Source organism: Monosiga brevicollis, genomic scaffold, assembly GCF_000002865.3.
Source record: "Monosiga brevicollis MX1 MONBRscaffold_36 genomic scaffold, whole genome shotgun sequence".
Classification (NCBI taxonomy): Eukaryota; class Choanoflagellata; order Craspedida; family Salpingoecidae; genus Monosiga; species Monosiga brevicollis.
In genome coordinates, this window is record NW_001865073.1 from 20780 (window position 1) to 33749 (window position 12970).

Consider the following 12970-nt stretch of genomic DNA (forward strand, 5'->3'; position numbering starts at 1 on the left):
GCAGGCGGCAGGCGCAGCCGGTACTGAAGTCGGCATGTTCTCATGGTTGTGCCGGAGATGAGACTTGAGGGTGTTTGCGCGTTGATGGTGGTAGAGGCATCCGTCGACAGGGCAATGAAAGTACCCGTCCTCGTTTCGGTGTTGGATAATCACTTGTCCGTTTAATGTGATTCGCGTGCTTTTTTGATGGACCTATGTGCCGAACAGTGAGACGTGTCGCGTTTTTTTTGTGTGTTTTTCTGTCTGTGTGTGCTTTTTTTGGCGACGTGATAAAGCGACCTCAGGAACAACGTACCCGAGAAACGTGTTGCTCTCGTGCCAGACGATTAGGAAATGCACGCTCGCAATGACAGCACAACACTTCTTGGTTCTGTGCCATGCTGCGTTGGTGTAAGGAGCAGAGGGTGGCGAGGACTGCAAGAGGGCAAGGCGCGGCAAGAGCAGATAGCTCAGGTTCAAAAATGAATCTTGGTGCTGTCTCAGAGGGTGAAATTTTTGTTACACTTTGGTTTTCTTTTAAATGTGGAAGGTGTAACGGTCATGTTCTGGACGTTGTGAGTGAGTGTAATGTTGCTTGTCAATTAACAGTGTACACGGTTCAATACCTCACAGCCATCGTCATCATACCGCCCATGCATGATGACAATACAACGTTAGGGTCTTTTCTTTGAGCTCACTCTCACACCACAACTCTACATTCCTGAATAGCGTTAGGTCGTGGTGTCAAGCATGTCTTTTCCCTAGACGCAAGGTAAAGGTTGATAAATGCATGGGAACGCTCTACTGGGATGATCGTCTATGCACATGTGGTCACGGTGTCTGGCGACACCAGCACTTGTGGCTCATGGTGATGGAAAACAAGGTCGCAGGAGATGATAACCCTTAGGAGGGCCGCCCCAAATCCCAGACGATCATGCGCAAGCACTTCAGGCCAGGGCCAAGCAGGAGCAACAGAACACGCCAGGGACAACACGTCAAGCGAGGCCACAGTCGACAGAGAAGGCGGCAAGCTAACTCTGCCACCGGGCCTGAAGCGGGTCAGTTGTCAAAGGCAACAACAAGAAAGTGAAATTAATGAAATGGTCGTGGTGCTGGCCAGGGTACAAAATTCCGAGGCAGGGCCAGACTCTTGATGTGGCGTTGAACTATCATGTCAATTTGCTTGTGTGCACCATGCCATGCTGTATGCAGCGCAAAGACATTACGGAGAGGATGCCGACGGAGAGACAAGTCCTGCGTGTGCCTCGAACAAGGGTTCAATGTCGTCCTCGTAACCTTCTTGCTGGGCGAGCTCCAGGGGCACTTGGCCAAACTGTGCGAACGAAGAGCAAGGCGGGCGCCGATGACCATGGGTGGAATCAGGCATGGGTCATTTGTCGCGCGATTCACTACTCACAGTATCTTCGGCGTCCGTGTCGGCATCAAAGTCCAAGAGAACCGCGACCACGCCTTCGTGGCCATTGCGGCAAGCTTGATGCAAGGGCGTCTCGTCCATCTGCAAGCGACCAACCGTTCAGTTATAAAAGGGCAGGGTGCGTGAAGGAGTTTTGGCAACGACCACTCACCTTGTTGCATGCGTTGATATCAGCTTGTTTTTCCAGCAGCAATCGTACAACCTTGTCATGGCCGTATTGGGCGGCGAGATGCAACGGAGTGTCGCGTTCCTATGGACAAGAGAGGAAATAGGCTTCAGGGTCAGTCACAGGGCCGGCGAAAAAAAGAAAAAATAAAAACAGTGGCCATCACACCTGGTTTCTGGCATGGACATCAACGCCGTGGTCCAGTAAAATGCCCACCATCTCTCGGTGACCTTTTCGGCTGGCTCGATGCAAAGGTGTCCAGCCCAGCTGCGAGGCAAATGACATCAGTCCGCACGTGACCAGGGCGAGCAGCGCCTTTGCAGTGCACTGAACCAACCCGATCAGCGGCGGTGGCATCGGCATGGCGGCTGAGCAAGGCTTTGAGAATTTCAAGATGGGGTGTTTTGCAGACGTCGAGCAATGCTGTGCTATTGTCCTGCCCACATCGCAGCGGCCAGGCGGGTGAGCGATCCGCTAGCCGCGGCTGGGATGGAAATCGCAAGTCCTACTCACCTCATCGCACGCCTCCGTGTCCACATCTAGGTCCAACAAGAGTTTGACGACCTCGCGATGGCCCTGGCGACAGGCATAATGCAGAGGGGTACTCCGATCCTGTGGGTTGATAAAGCCAGCGTCAGCCGGCCAGCCAGCCAGCCAGCCTACAGTGCGCGCGCAAGCACGCCAGGACACGCCCTGTACCAGGCAACATACCCAGCCCCGGTGTGTTGCAGCGCTTCGAGCGCGTTGAGGATCCCAGCTGTTTAAGAGCTGTAGCGCCACTTTCGGGTCGGCCAGGGTGCACGCCGAAAACAGCTCCTTGCCATCGGACGTCATTCTTTCCGACGCCAGCGCCCTGAATGAATGAACCAGGTGTCTCGGACCCACAGCCACCTCAAGCTAGCTATATCAGTCGGGCCCTTGGGGGAAAGCTATCACCACTGTCTCTGCTGACCGCCGCCGCCGCTCACACCGCGCTGCCGCTTTAAGGCGAAGGGGCGGGAACAAGACAAACCCCCGTTATTCTTGAACTGACATCTCGGAATTAACTTGTCAGAATAAATGAGACGTCAGACAATTGTTAGACAGTTGTGCTGGTCAGTTGTCTGGTGTGTGTGTGTGCGCAGCACGTGTGAATCTCTCATTTCAAAGGTGTGTGTGTGTGTGTGTGAATGACGCGATGCACCGTCATGACGTGTGCGTGGAAACGAGTTTCATCAATCAAGTGGTGATTGGGGGTGGCAACATTTGGACCAAGAGCCGGTTTACCTTATACACGTCCTTCCAACGATACATGTGTTATATTTGTCGAAATCCAAACGGCAGCCAACAGCCCGGCTGGTGTGAAGCGCGGCGGGGCAGGATGATGGCAGCTCGCTGCTCCGTGTTGGCGCGGCATCCAAGGGCACAGCGTTGGGCCAGAGCCTTCACTTGATTGACAACATCTCGACAGGGTTGCAACCCCACCCCCAACCGCCCTGCCGCATCTTCAGGAACAAGCCAATTTACAGCATAAGGGAATTTGAAGCACACACACATTGCGGGCCCAACCTGCAACTGTATGCGACCAGACCTCCAGCGTCCCTTGCACCTCGACGCGCACACTGCACTGCTGTACTAAACATGTACTGCCCGGCACTGCCAAGTGCACACCCAGGTTTGGGTGCGATGACATTGGCCATGGGGGCCGGCGGTCCCATAGGAGATGTAGTCAGCGAAATGGAGTGACTGACATTCGTCTAAACACGTGTCGAAGTGTCCTGGAGGATCATGTCCCGACGGCTGAAAAGAGAGGTAGAGAGCAGATCAGAGCAGAGCAGAGCAGACAGGGGTAGTGAGCAGAGAGCAGAGTAGCAGAACAAGAGAGAGCAGTGCAGAGTACAGCGAACAGAGAGCAGCGAACAGAGAGCCACAGCAGCAGAGCAGCAGAGCAGCAGAGCAGCAGAGCAGCAGAACAGCACACACACACACACGCACACACACCGAGCGCAGTCGTCAGGAAGGTTTGCACAATCATTGATCATGATGATGATGCCCAAAATTACACTGTTAAGGTTTCAGCAACAATGTGACTTTACGACGATAATACTCTAGTTATAGTAGCAACTCGTTTAATAATACCATGCAACGCTTGGAAGTTATTGTAGAAGATTAAAGGGATAATGAAGAATATTTGAACCAAGTCTGTGACTTCATGATCTGTCCTAAAGGTTTCAACCACTCTCTCTCTCCAAGTTAACCCCTCCTGTAGTGGTTACCAAAGTCGCTCTCTCTGAGTTTTCTCGGGTCTTTACAACCCTCTCTCAAACAATCGTTGCATCAATCACTCTCTCTGAATTCATCTCATCCTTTGATTTATTCTCACCTTCGCCATAGGTTATTCCCCATGATTACTTTCAAAGATCATGCTTCTCTCTGAATTACACGCAATGGAACAAGCCCTCTCTTAACCAAGCTTCAGCCTCATGTCACCCTCTTCTAACCACCTCTCCACCCCAACCCCTCTCTCACGCCACGCGCCCATGGTGTGACGGATCTCGTGTGCGCGCCCTCTCTCTCTCTCTCTCTCTCTCTCTCTCTCTCTCTCTCTCTCATTTCCATCCGCCGCGCTCGCCTGGCTCCTGCTGCGCGTCTCCTCTCCGCCTCGGTCTCTACCTCTGCCTCTGCCAACCTCCATCCCTCTCTCTCTCTCTCTCTCTGTGTTCCGGGTGCTATTCCTATACCTGTTCTTCATTTTTTTTTTCCTTTTTCTCTCCTCTCGTCAACGACTGGGGGTGCTGAACGTTGCGCCCTCTGCACTCTTCCTCTCAGGGGCTTTCAGGTTCCCCCCCTCCATTCCATCCCGGCGACACCACACACGCACACCGCGTGTCGGGTGTGTGAACCCCTCTTCCCCTCTTCCTCTTCCCTGTTGCCATTGATCTGGATCTTGGCAGCCCATCAGCGTCGTCATCATTATCAGCATCATGCTCAGCTGGCCCTCTCTTCTCGCCGTGGCGATCCTTTGCTCAGCCGTACGTCGCTGCGTTCGCGCATGCACGCATCTCCCTAGCTCCTTGCTGCAACCCCCTTCCCCCCCTTCCCTTCCGTTCTCCAACGCTTGTCTCACTTTCCACTCTCTCTCTCTCTCTCTCTCGGCTTATGCTTGCTTTCCCAGGTCGCCTTGGCGCTGTGTGAAGTCAACATCTCCGCCTTTGATTCCGATCCTCTCGATCAGGACGAGCTTGTCAGCCAAACGGCCCCGGCCGCCGCTGCCGCCGCCGCTGCCGGTTGTGCCAGCTCGGAAACAGCCAATCTTGTCGGTCCGTCTACCGTTGCCCACCCTTCTCCCCCTCCCCGATCCTCGACGATCAAGAGGCCCGCTTATCCCCCCTCTCCCCCCTGCATTGCCAGATTCCCTCGTCGTGGCTGAGCTGAGCCGCTTGGCCTCCGTCGCCGTCTGGAACTACGCTCCCGTCATGGTCCTCACCCTCTTTCTCGGCTTTGTTATCACGGCCACCGCTGGTCTGTTGGCCCTGACCGGTCTCTTTGGGTATGTGATCCACCTCCACTCCCACGTCCTCCTCGCCTCCTCTCCCGACTGTAGCCCCAAGCTCATCGATCCACCCCTCCACTTGTGCCTTTCTCGGTTTTCTTCCTGTTTTAGCCGACGGGCCACATCGGCCATCGCTAGCACGCTGGCCTACTGGCGTGGCCTGGCCTTTTTCTCCCTGGGCGGTGCCTACGACAAGAGCCCCGTGTTCCAGGAGCCACAGCAGATTCGCCGCCGTGTCCACGTCTACAGCCTCTCCCTCATCCTCTACCTCTGGAATCGTCCCCACTACCGTTCCGGCACCTTTCAGCAAGACACGGCCAAGAACCTGCGCAACGTGTGCTTCCCCGGCACTGGCATTCCCCTCTCCTGGATTGCATTGGCCCGCCCCGTCATGGTCCTGGCGCTCTTCCTCGGCGCCCCCCTATTGGCCCTCGTCTACGCCGTGGTCCTGACGGGTCGTGCGGGCCTTCCAGCCATTTTTGAAAAATACGAGCAGCTTCTCCTGGAACCCGAGGAGTGGTTCTTCTACTGGCGTCTCAACTGCCGCCTCGCCTCCTACCACGCGTACCTCACCAAGGCTCAGGGCTTTTGCATGGAAGACAAGTGGACTTTTCTGGTCGAGGCCGAGCGTCTGGGCGTCCCCATCTCCCCCGTCATGAAGGTCCCTGCCCTGATTGTCAAAGACCGCAACGAAGAAGGTGGCATGGGCATTCACCTCTTTCGCAACGCTGAAGCCGGTAGGTCTTGAGCATGGGACCTTGCCTCGCTCTCATGGCTTGCCCTGCCTCGCATCACGCGCGCACGCATTTGTCTCACACCCGTTGACATATCCCTGCCCGTGTCTCAACAGGGGGACGTTGGATCATCCAGCAAGCTCTCACCAACGACGAGAGCATCGCCAAGTGGCTCCCGGAGCATGCTCCCCTCAGCACCATGCGCGTCATTACTTCCAGCGACGGTGCCATGCATGTGGCCACTGACAAGGGTTTGCCCGACTCTGATGCCGATCGCCTAAGCGATGTACGCGTGTTGTCCTGCGTGTTCCGGGCTGGCCGCGAAGGAGCCGCTACCGACCACTCGAGCATTCTCTTTGACGTCGACCAACGGTCCGGCCGCATTGGCAACGGTACCACCAACGCCCACTGGTACCGCCTTGGCCTCCATCGTCACCTCCTGCAGTACCAACCCGCCCCGCAATGCACCGAACACCCCGACTCGGGTGCCACCCTGACCAACGAATCCTTTGAGAACATGGATGATATCAAGCGCCTGTGTCGTGAAGCACACGCCCGCCTCCTTCCCGACGTTCCTCTGGCCGGTTGGGACGTGGCGCTCACCCGAGAGGCTGGGCGGTGTTTGCTTGAAGTCAATCTCAGCTGCAACTTTTTCAACGGCAGCTTCGACCGTGACCTGTACTTTAACTGGATGCATGAGCTCCTTGCCAGCCTTGATCAGCGTCGTCGTCAGTTGAACCAGTAGAGAGGCACACGACATCCACGTCTTTAGCCTTTCTTCGCCATAGTTGGCTCTGGCCATATTCAAAGCTGTATTTTTTTTTTTTTTCCTCGTTTGGTTTCTCCTCGAGCAAGCAAACCGTTTGTTTGTGAAGATCGCGGCTGTGCCGCCAATTCTCCTGCTGTCATCATCGGGACAGCTCTGCGACGCGAACGTGCCTCGCTTTCTCCCTCGACAGCTGTATGCTGTTTTGCTTATTCGGTCTCGTGCTGTTTCATGTTGGGTTTTTCTCAATTTTTTTTTTTTTTTTTTTTTTTTTTTTTGCAATTGGGTTGGGCTGAAGATGGTGCAGAGTGCGCCCTGGGATGGCTACCTCTATGCCTTGGGTATGAAAATTCAGCTACTCGAGTATAAACTTGTTGTCGACTGTGTATCATTCCTGATTCCTGCGCCTTCCGTACGCTTGATAATTTTGCTAAAGGGCTTTTTGGCCTCGATAACAGAGGGTATGGTGTTTCACATGACAAGACTCGATTGATCAAGGCAAAAAGGGAAAGCGCGCCCTGAGCAGGGGGAAAGGCGCAGAGGCCGTTCGGACCAAAAGGACATGCGAAAGCGCGCCGGTTTGGAAGACTCTATTTTACAGCTGGGCTTGCTCAAAGAACATGACCAAGGTGTCAATGTCCTCCTCCGTGTGCTCCGAGGAGAGAGCCTGTTGAGCCGACGAGACAAGGCAGCACAATGAATGAGCTTGGCTTGGCGATGAGCAAGAGCAGGGGCAAAGAAACCAATGCGTACCACGCGGATAGATGCACGATGTTGCGTCATTTCATCATCTCGGAGGTAGTTGGCCCGAGTGAGAGCCAGACCATGCTTGAAGCCAGACTCGACAAGAGTTTGCAGCGTCTGCTCCTGGTCGGCAATGGAGGCCGTGGAATTGCGCAGGCTCACATGGACAATGGGTGCCTGCTCGGAGCCTTCACAAACAAAGTTTTTGTTCTGCGCGATGCAGCCACGCCATGAGGTTGGAAGGGGGGCCAGGGCAACTGCTGAGATGAGGGCGAGCAAACAGGCCTGTCTGACGGCTTGTCTGCAGCGGTGTCCAATCAAGCTGAGCGTATGACGAACCGTCTTCATGGCGCGCAGGAAGCCATGCACGTTGGCGCGAAGGCGCTGGCGGCGCTGGCGGCCCTCGGTGTTGCCAATACGCTCCAGTGTATTGAGGGCGGCATTGGCCAAAAGCGGTGGAAGCGAAGCGCTGTAGCAGTAGCCCTGACCAGAGAGGCGTTGATGATCAATGACAAAAGCACGGCCAGCACAAAAGCCACCCACAGACGCAAGCGCCGTGCCCATGGACACGGACATGATATCCACTTCCTCGGGCTAAAGAGGGCGTTGGCAACACAAGTGAGTTTGCTCGTGCTTTGTCCACAATTGCCACCCGTCCCCAAAGTGCTGATGTTGTCAAACATACGTCAACATCAAAATGTTCGGTAATGCCGCGACCCGACTCGCCCAGGACGCCAAACGAGAAGGACTCGTCGATGATAAGGCGAACCAAGTACTTGTACTTGAACTCGACGAGCTTGGGAAGCGGACAGATATCACCCGAGTTGGCAAAGACGCCCTCGGTAACAAGGAACCGGCGAGTGGCCTTGGCCTTGACGGGGTCCTACACGCAATGCCCAACCAAAGTTAATGTATATAACCGGCCCCTGCCGGCAGAGAGGAAGGGAGGGCAATGCAATGGTGGCCGACGCAGCATGAGACCGACCTTGGCATCCTCCTTCTTCTGGGTCTCGAGCTTCTTTTCCAGGTCGGCCATGTCGTTGTGGGCATACTTGATGATGCGGCTGCGGACGGGCAGAGCGAGCGGGAGCGCGGTAAGAAGGCGAATGTGGACATGGGTGCTTGTGCGTGCGAGCCGTCGAGGGACAGACCTGCGCGATGCAACGAGACCCTTTTGGATGGCAAAGTTGACGTTCTCATCACTGTGAGAGGTGTGTACAGGGTGGTGAGCCAAGAGCGTCAAATTAGGGATGGACGCGGCAACAAATAATAATAATAATAATAATAAATAAACGGGGACCTGGGTCGGCGGAACAAGTGAACAACAACGTGGGTGATGGAAGCAAGGGCCGAGGACTGACACAAAGATAATGTCGCCACGCTTTGAGTAGGCGGGAATGGCGCTGGCAATGGTGGCAAAGCCGTACGAGTACAGGATGGCTTCCTCGACCTTGCAAAACTTGGCGAGTTCTTCCTCGAGCTGGAGATGGCAGTCAATGGTACCATAGAAGCCACGGGGGCCGCATGAGCCCACGCCGTACTTTTGGATGCTTTTCACCGCGGCATCCTCGACGGCCTTGTCGCCGACAAAGCCGAGAAAGTTGAAGGTGGCAAAGTTGATGCACTCTTGACCGTTGACGAGGACTTGGCGACCGGCCGCGCTGCAAACAGGGCAAGAAGATGAGGGAACAAAGGCGAGGCGTGCGAGAGGGAGCCAGGGAGAAGATAGGGAGAAGCCAGGGAGAAGCCAGGGAGAAGACAAGGAGAAGACAGGGAGACAAGGGGGATGGGCTTGATGACAGGTGAGAGGCAACGTACGAGTCGAGGACGGGAGTCATGGTGGTCTTGACGAGCTGAGTCGAGGGCTTGGCCAGGGGCTCGGGCTCAAATTCCGCAATGAGCTCGTCCTCCTCCTAACAACAGCCCGCCACGCCACGAGACCAGATTAAGACGTGAGACCACTCGTGATCCACAGCGCGGAACACGGAACAATGACACAAGAAGCCGAGAAATGCAAGGGGGGGGCAAACCTTCTTGGACAGGGGCTCGTCTTTCGGAGTGTGTTGGCGGTAACGCTTGGCAAACGCCAGCCAGACGAGAGAAAGAACGAGCAGGGCCTCAATGACAACATGCCAGAGATGAATATCGTCCAGCTGCGCAGGCGGGCCATCAAACAAACAAGGACACGATGAACAAGGCGAGGGGCTGAGCCGCATGGTCGAGTGCCAACACGACTAAATCGAGCGAGCTCAGACGGAAAAGACAGGTGTACGGCGCTCGCCAATTGCACCAGGGAGATCTACACCATCAACCACCAACCTTGAGAAGCTGAAGCAGCTCAAACAACCCCTCCTGGTAAGTCATGCTGCCTGTGTTGGATGCCCGAATGCCCCTTGTCGCCGCCGTCGTCGCCGCCGCCGCCGCGCACCAAAAGAATAAAAAAAAAATGAAAAAAAAAATTATTTTTCATGTGTGATTGTGAAACGGCAAGAAAATTCAAGAGAGACACGACGATCAGGGACAATCGGCAGAGATGGGAGAGGTCTGATGTAAATCAACTGGTGACTTTACCTTGAAAACATGCGAGAAACAGAGGTAGGGAAGAACTGTGAAGGAAAAGCAGAGAGACGTGAAGCGAGAGGCAAGAGAAAGCCTTTTTGATAATGTTGCGGCAAAGAACAGAAAAGTATTTTGAGATATTTGAATGGGATCTAGCTTGACGGCTATCCGAGGTCTATAAAGACGGATGGATGTATTTTACTAGTTCGATCAAGTGCCAGCAGTACACTTTTTGATGCCAAATCGTTCTATTTATAGACGTATCTCATCCTCTATGCATAGATAGACACAACGTCGACGTCACGTGTTGTTGTTCTGTGCGTCTGACCGCTACCAACCGTAGTGCCGTCGTCTACAGTTGGTAGCGACACGGCCCTTCAACCCTCTTACCAACTGTTGCTGTTGACGACTCCAATACCCTTGTCGTCCCTCTGTCTCTCTCTCTTCTCTTCTCTCTCTCTTCTCTTCTGTTCTGTCTCTTCTCTGCCTCTTCTCTGCCTCTTCACACTTTCATTCTCTCTCTCTTTTCTCTCACTCTCTCTCTCTTCTCTCTCTTCTCTTCTCTCTCTCTCTCTCTCTCTCTTCTCTTCTCTCTTCTCTCTTCTCTCTCTCATCAGCTAGCATTTGACTTTCAACTCCTTCACTGCAGAGATGGCTTTGGCGTTGCGAACGGCAGCGGGTCTGCGGGCCACGACTGGTGTGACCGCGGGGAGCATGTCCATTGCTGCCCGTCGCTTCTATGCCACGGAAGAGTACGATCTTGCTGTCATTGGTGGTGGACCCGGTGGCTACGTCGGTGCCATCAAGGCTGCCCAGCTTGGTCTCAAGGTATGTGTGTGTCTGTCTGTGTGTGTGTTGCTGCGCTTGTTGGTCGACGAGCGCGGTTGCAAAGACGAGAGACGATGATGCGATGCCTTGCCTCGGTGCCAAGAGCTTTTGGTCTTCTGGGGCGCGTCAGCCAACCCACTGGCTGACTTCCTTTGTATTTTGTTCTTTTTGGCTGCGTTTGCGTGTGCATTTGGCTTGCTAACCCCCTTGCCCCACTCCAGACTGTGTGCATTGAGAAGCGCGGCAAGCTCGGTGGCACTTGCCTCAACGTCGGCTGCATTCCCTCCAAGTCCCTGCTCAACAACTCGCACCTCTACCATCAGGCCCAGCATGACTTTGCTCAGCGCGGTGTGTTTTGTTCTTTCTTTTTTCTTGAGTCACACGTACACGTGCGCTGCCTCAAACCCTGTTGTTGGGCCCTGTTTTGCGCATGGCGGATCTCTGTGCTCATCCACCTCTTGACCTCTCCTGCCCTATGCTCCGCACATGGCTCTCTCCGTTTCAGGTATTTCCGTGGACAAGGTCGAGCTTGACCTCGACACCATGATGGGTGCCAAGGAAAAGGCCGTCGAACAGCTCACCGGCGGTATCGAGTACCTCTTCAAGAAGAACGGCGTCGAATACGTCAAGGGTGCCGCCAAGCTGACCGGTGCCAATGACATTGACTGCGACCTTATCGAAGGTGGCTCCCAGACCATCAAGGCCAAGAACATTATGATTGCAGCCGGCTCTGAAGTGGCCCCCTTCCCCGGTGGTGCCGTCCAGATTGATGAGGAATCCATCGTTAGCTCTACGGGTGCCCTTTCCCTCAAGTCGGTGCCCAAGCGTATGGTCGTCATTGGTGCCGGTGTCATTGGCCTCGAGCTCGGCTCTGTCTGGTCCCGCCTCGGCTCGGAAGTCACCGCCGTCGAGTTTCTGCCTTTTATCGGTGGCGCCGGCATTGACCTCGATGTGGCCAAGAACTTTCAGCGCATTCTCAAGAAGCAGGGTCTCAACTTCAAGCTCAACACCAAGGTCACCTCTGTCGACAAGCAATCCGATGGCACCCTCAAGGTGAACATTGAAGATGCCAAGAAGGGCAAGACGGACACCATTGAAGCCGGTTTGTCATCCTGCACATCTTGCTGTGGCCCTCCATTCTATATCGCTCTTGTCCCCCTTTTCTCCACCCCGTGGCTGGCGACATTGCTCACGATGGTCTTCTTTTCTTTTTTTCTCTTTTCTTTTCTTTTCTTTTCTTTTCTTTTCTTTTCTTTTCTTTTCTTTTTTTTTTTTCTCTTTTCTTTTTTTCTTTTCTTTAAGATGTTGTGCTCGTGTGCGTCGGTCGCCGCCCCAATGTCGATGCCCTGGGTCTCGACAAGGTCGGCATCAAGCTCGACTCACGTGGCCGCATCGAGGTGGATGACCACTTCCGTACCAATGTTAGCAACATCTATGCCATCGGTGATTGCATCAAAGGCCCCATGCTCGCGCACAAGGCTGAGGACGAGGGCATCATCTGCGTCGAGGGCATGCTTGGTGGCCACCCCCACATTGACTACAACTGCGTTCCTAGTGTCATCTACACCCACCCCGAGGTGGCCTGGGTTGGCCAGAACGAACAGCAGCTCAAGGAGGCCGGTATCGAGTACAACGTTGGCACCTTCCCCATGAGCGCCAACTCGCGCGCCAAGTGCAACGATGACACGGATGGCCTTATGAAGGTTCTCAGCGACAAGAAGACGGACCGTATTCTGGGTGTTTTCATGATTAACAAGGTGCGTCAACCCTGACGTTCCCCACTTTATCTCGATCGTTGCCCCATGCTACTTCTTGTACTTGTGCATGCTCACATTCATCTGCCCCCCCCCTTCCCTTTTTAGACGGCCGGTGAGATGATCAATGAAGCTGCTCTTGCCATGGAGTACGGCGCGTCTGCCGAGGATGTGGCTCGTGTTTGCCATGCTCACCCCACCGAGGCCGAGGCCTTCCGTGAGGCCGCACTGGCGGCATACTGTGGCAAGTCCATCAACTTTTAAATCTCCCGTCCATTTCGTTGTGGTGCCCTTTCGCCCATTTCGCACCCCACCATCAACTGGGTTGAAACCAATTTCAAATTTCTTCTTTTTTATTTTTCTTTTTTTTTTTTTTTTTTCTTTTTTTTTTCTTTTTTTTTTTGACACGTACAACGATCATTCTGTTTGCTTTTCATACCCTGTCAGCACCGTGGTTGTCTTCTGTCGACGAA

General features: G+C 54.3%; 3 protein-coding genes across 3 annotated transcripts; 2 read left to right on the forward strand and 1 right to left on the reverse strand.

Annotated features, from left to right (window-relative positions):
• Positions 1-2757: 2757 nt before the first annotated feature.
• MONBRDRAFT_29561 (uncharacterized protein) lies at positions 2758-6591 on the forward strand (the record flags this gene model as incomplete). Its single annotated transcript, XM_001750006.1, has 9 exons — positions 2758-2918; positions 3280-3349; positions 3954-4285; positions 4389-4452; positions 4514-4591; positions 4735-4879; positions 4971-5109; positions 5224-5849; positions 5963-6591. The coding sequence occupies 9 exons, from the start codon at positions 2758-2760 to the stop codon at positions 6589-6591; spliced, it is 2244 nt and encodes a 747-aa protein (XP_001750058.1).
• A 490-nt stretch (positions 6592-7081) lies between these two features.
• Positions 7082-9803, reverse strand: MONBRDRAFT_34401 (uncharacterized protein). Its single transcript, XM_001750047.1, has 10 exons — positions 9676-9803; positions 9387-9509; positions 9175-9269; positions 8718-9017; positions 8508-8558; positions 8342-8420; positions 8042-8239; positions 7696-7950; positions 7366-7566; positions 7082-7279 (listed from the first exon to the last, which is right to left on the reverse strand). Exons 1-10 carry the CDS (start codon positions 9718-9720, stop codon positions 7208-7210), a joined length of 1419 nt encoding a protein of 472 aa, XP_001750099.1. The 5' UTR covers positions 9721-9803; the 3' UTR covers positions 7082-7207.
• Positions 9804-10566: 763 nt separating this feature from the next.
• MONBRDRAFT_38992 (uncharacterized protein) lies at positions 10567-12849 on the forward strand (the record flags this gene model as incomplete). The annotated part of the gene is made up of 5 exons (XM_001750007.1): positions 10567-10743; positions 10965-11091; positions 11249-11845; positions 12046-12500; positions 12606-12849. The coding sequence occupies 5 exons, from the start codon at positions 10567-10569 to the stop codon at positions 12759-12761; spliced, it is 1512 nt and encodes a 503-aa protein (XP_001750059.1). The 3' UTR covers positions 12762-12849.
• Positions 12850-12970: the final 121 nt, after the last annotated feature.